The 5000-nt window shown below is 50.0% G+C and overlaps 1 protein-coding gene across 12 annotated transcripts in view; it reads right to left on the bottom strand.

Moving 5' to 3' along the window:
* ppfia2 (PTPRF interacting protein alpha 2) overlaps nucleotides 1-5000 on the bottom strand; it is a 126315-nt gene that overhangs the window by 26822 nt on the left and 94493 nt on the right. For all 12 annotated transcript variants that reach the window (XM_060037892.1, XM_060037896.1, XM_060037898.1 and 9 more), the window contains 2 exons: nucleotides 3193-3294; nucleotides 613-837 (listed from right to left, as the gene is read on the bottom strand). In XM_060037892.1, the coding sequence (XP_059893875.1) occupies nucleotides 613-837; nucleotides 3193-3294 (327 nt within the window). The remainder of the gene's footprint in view (nucleotides 1-612; nucleotides 838-3192; nucleotides 3295-5000) is intronic.

Here is a 5000-nt window from a genome sequence, read left to right as displayed (position 1 = left end):
GCGGGGCGAGCGAGTGGTCCCACTGCACCCAGGGGTGGCAGTGCACCATCATCATAATGAGACACACGCACGCACGCACGCACGCACACACACACACAAAGTGCATTCTCATGAACTCATGCATGCACACACAAATAACACAATTGCATGCACACATTAACCAAAAACAAAAATATGCATAGACAGTACGCACACACACGCACACGAAACACACACAGGGTGCATTCTCATGAAGTCATGCACGCACACGTGCCCACAGAATATAACATAAAAGCATGCACACATTAACAGAAAAATGCAAATAGGGATAGAGTACATACACACACACACACACAATGCAGGGCCCAATCAGTTGCCTCTGACTTCGGCAATCAATAGTTCTTTCAGCTGGGGTTCATTTGAGCTTGCACTCGCATCTCCCTCTCTTTCCATCAGTCAATCAAGACACACACAAGCACACACACACACAACCGTGCCAAGATGGCATGACCACTGACCTGACCACAACACATTGCTCCCTCTGCAAGTGTACAAGCACTTGTACAGTGTGCGTGCGTGCGCGTGAGTGTGAGTATCTGTGTGTGAGTGACTGAGCGTCTTCCCTAGCCCCACCTCTTTGATGTCCCGCTGGTACTTGTGGTTCATCTCCTCCGACTTGATGAGGTCCTTGCGGGCCGTCTCCAGCTCCAGCTCCACCTCCGAGACGCGCGACGACAGCAGGGACATGCGCTCCTTCATCTGGGCCAGCTCGTAGTTCTGCTTCTCCAGCAGCTCCTGGAGCTCCGCCACCTGGCTGGCCTCATGGCCCGAGTCCAGGGAGCCGTTGGATAGACGATGCTGAGGGGACAAGGGAGGGGGGGGGAAGGGGAGGGGAGGGGAGGAAGGGGATGGGGGAGAAGAGGGAGGGGAGAGGGGAGGGGAGGGGGAGGGGAGGGGAGAGGGGGGGTATGGAGGGGAGGGGGGGAGAGGGGAGGGGAGGGGGAGGAAAGGGGTGAGGAGAGAGGGTGGTGGTGGTGGGATTTAAAATTTAACAAGGAGAGTGCCTGAGACAGGGGATAAGTATAGATGGTTCTACCATCGACATATTATACACTTGCATTATAAATATTTATACTATAATATTATAAATATATGCTTTTTAACTGACTAAACACTTGAAGTTCCACTGGACCCCCACCAGGGAGTTTGAGGTCCGTAAGCCCAAGCTTCACCGGTCGGTTAGCTGGATAAAACAAAACATGTGCTTCCTCCCCTGTCTAGGCTCCCTGCTGAGCGAGTTGAGTCCCGTGGACTAAATAGTTCATCACCCCCCACCCACGCCCTGCCTGTGATCAATGGTTCATCAGTGCTGTGCAGTCGGGAGCCACACTAAACCACCCCGCTGACTTGAATACCGGAGCCTTCCAAAATAGGCTGTTCTCATTACAAAGCAGTGAGCTCTCTCCCTCTCGCTTAAATAAAATGTTAGTTCCACCGCCGCTGCTCACTGAATAGGAATGTGATTAGGTTTATTTAGGGATTCATCGCTTTTTGCTGCGAATGACACAGGGTTGTGAGTGGACATATTGACTTGCTTACTTACTATCGCTTTTCATAGACAGAGTGGAGGTCCTGCCTTCGGCCATATCTTTAGAAATTAAAAATAGTGCTGATTTAGGATTCAAGAGCCGTCATTTGAGTGTAACCTGTTAGAAATAGCTATCGCCGTAGCAGCTGTTTTTGAGCGAAATTATCTGCAAGTACATCCGTTCGGGTTGTTTGTCTTTCTCCGTCTTCGTAACACTCAAATCTTGGCCGACCAAAAACACCTTAGTGTGTGTTGTACCAACATAAATCACAGGTGTATATGAATCCTGCGACAGCTTTGTGCATTTCACCATCTTGTAGCAGCTGTCATTACTGCTATGGCGAGACGTAGCGACTCAAGTCAGTGTCAGCAGCACAGGCAGTTGGTTTGACGACGTGAGGCAATGGCCCCAAGTTACAGAGGCAGGTGTCTTATATGGATGGCATTTTTAAAGTTATTGAGACCTTAAAAAACGCATTAACGTGTTAACCGCCTGAAGTCCTAGACTTCCTTTGTCAAAAGCGCATAGAAGGTCAAGGTAAACATAAAAATCGTACACCTTTTAGGACAGCTCGATTACGCGTGTGTATTGTAGGGAGAGGCCATCCCAGTGATGGTGACTTGTTTACGACTGGTACGTCCTTGGATTCGTCTATGCTTCGGCCACCCTACATTTGGACCAGGAAAGGTAGACTTGGACCAGAACAATGTGTTTCAAGCACCTCCCGACAGTTTAGACTTGTTAAAAAAGTGAAAGTAATGATGCCAGACTTGCGAAGCCTCCCGGATTCTCACGTTCAGTCAGGGGAGCGACGGCGATGCATAATTCAGAGCAGCTGTCTGTCACGCAGCCTTAGCCGGCTCAGACAGGTGCATCCCTGAGTTCAGACTGACACTTACGGTCTCTGTAGCGCAACGTCCACCTCCATAAACTCCCTCTCCCTCTCACTCCCACTCCCTTTCTCTCCCTCGGTTTTCCTCTTTGCGAGCGGTAGCCATCTGGACACGTAAATGAACGCTGTCTGCATGTTTGACCTAGTGATGCTTTTGGGGGTTTATACCGAATGGAACCGAGTGGGAGGCATTTCATTACTGATGGCCGAGTCACTGGTCTAAAAGCTATAGGCTAACTCTATGCTAAGCTCCGAGTCAGATCGATACTCCTGTATGGCCGAGATGTGTCCAACCAGTGGAGTGTAGACCCTTTTTGGACCGTGACCTCGTTTAAGGCCTTCAAAACCTCTGCTGCCAAGTCAGGCCTCTGCTGCGGCCCTCACAGGCGTATCAGCAAGGCCCACGTGGGGCCCCGACCCAGAGGTTGGGGAACACGGTTAGATGTTGATCAAGGGAGGAGAATTGAGGAAGAGGAAGAGGATGAAGGCCATTAGGAGGAGGAGGAGCAGCAGAAGGGGACGGGGGGGAGAGGAGAAGGAGAAGAGGGGAGAGGATGGGGAACAGAAGGAGGAGGAGGAGACGGGGAAGAGGAGAAGGAGAAGAGGAGGAGGAGAAGAGGGGAGAGGATGGGGAACAGAAGGAGGAGGAGGAGACGGGGAAGAGGAGAAGGAGAACAGGATGAGGTGAAAGGGGAGAGGATGAGGACCAAAATGGAGGAGGGCGAGACCCACCTTTCCATGCTTCTTCAGCTGAGCTTCATCCAGGATGTCATCCCCGTCCCCAGATGCTACCTTCCTCTGGATGTGGGCGTTCTGCTCCCGTAAGGCCACGATCTGAGAGAGGAAAACAGCAAAATCAGGACCGGAAAAGAGTGGTAAATCTATATCTAGACCTAGACCAAGATAGATATATATATTAAAATAAAAATACAGACAATAATCATTAGCCAACAGGTATATGTATGCATACAGAACTCTGGGTTAGTAAAATAATATTTGCATCCATCTTTCATGTATCTTTTGTAAAACCAAGTCCCATGTATATTCTACAGAGAAGCAAATTATTGAAAAAAGTTATGCTTTCCCACTTCCACGATTCTATATTGGTTCTGCGCTGCAGTGCTGCTGGCGGGATGAGTGAACCTGCTCCCTCCTCCGTGATCAACAGACTCAGCTCGTCATCCCTCTTCTCTTATTGGGTTTCAGTCTCCTTAATGAGTGTTTAGCGAGCGTTGACATAACTTGGTTTTTATGAACAACAAACTAGTGTATCACGCACCATTGCTGCTTGCAGCATTCATCTTATTTACCGCCCCCCCCCTCTCAGGTTCGAAATACAATCCTACTTGCAAGACCCCCAGCGTTTAACCACGTCCATGTCTTTAACCAGCAGAGCTGGCGCCACAAGCTGTTCACATGATGTCACATCTGTCCGTTGCTTGTACATCTTGTACGATTTCAAGTCCATGCTTAACATACCTAATACCACGTCTTATTCCTGTATGTCTTAAAGTCAAGGCGATAGAGTTTTAGCAGTTTGCCGCATGTGGTGCAACCTTGCTCCGTGCCGTCAATGAACACAGCATTTGATATTAACGCATTTGCATTTTCACATTTAGGGCCTTTAGCAGAGGCTTGCATCCGAAACAATATATCGCCGTCGGTACAGTAAGGTTAACCCATTCCCCATATACGACCATATACAACCAAGATAGCCAGGATAAGACGCTACACAATGCTAAGCACTATTTTTATAAGTGCAAGGACGTACAACATACAATAAGTTTGTAAGATGGGTGTGGGTAGGGGAGGGGTGGGTTTGCAGAGTCCAGGTGAACTCATATCAGGAAAAATAAAGTCAAAAGGAATCATTTGTACCTGTGAAGCTAGCTATATCGAATTGGTTTAGCGATGGGTGTTTCGAGCACCATCCAAGATTCCCGGCCTGCGTCCGCTGAGGGCCACTTAGCGCCCTCTTGTGGCCCTCCAGGGGGCCGCGCCCTTCGTGTCGACTCCCGACCTTCCCAGTACCAGGAAAATTACATTCCTGCATGTATATCCCGAGACGGGGTGTGACACATCACCAGAAGCCCACGTACGCGGACACAAGCTCAGTATAATCACTGCCTCTGCGACAACCCCTCTCTCTCCTCCATCACCTGAGGCGTGTGGGGTGCGGTCATAACGCCGCCGCATCCGCATCCGTAATTAGCGTCGCCACGGCGACACAGCGTTTGATTAGGGCGCAGACGCTTCCGTGGGAGAAAACAACAAGACAGGTGATGAAAGCTGCGATCGTCCAAATTGCCGGATCCCGTATTCTTGGGACAGCCAGGATAAGGTGTGTGTAAGTGCGTGTAGGACCGTGTGTGTGCACGTGTAGGACTGTGTGTGCACGTGTAGGACTGTGCGTGTGCACGTGTAGGACTGTGCGTGTGCACGTGTAGGACTGTGCGTGTGCACGTGTAGGACTGTGCGTGTGCACGTGTAGGACTGTGCGTGTGCACGTGTAGGACTGTGTGTGTGCACGTGTAGAACTG

This window comes from Gadus macrocephalus, chromosome 19 (genome assembly GCF_031168955.1).
Source record: "Gadus macrocephalus chromosome 19, ASM3116895v1".
Classification (NCBI taxonomy): domain Eukaryota; kingdom Metazoa; phylum Chordata; class Actinopteri; order Gadiformes; family Gadidae; genus Gadus; species Gadus macrocephalus.
The sequence above is the reverse complement of the archived record's forward strand: the minus strand, read 5'-3'. Positions and strand labels throughout refer to the sequence as shown.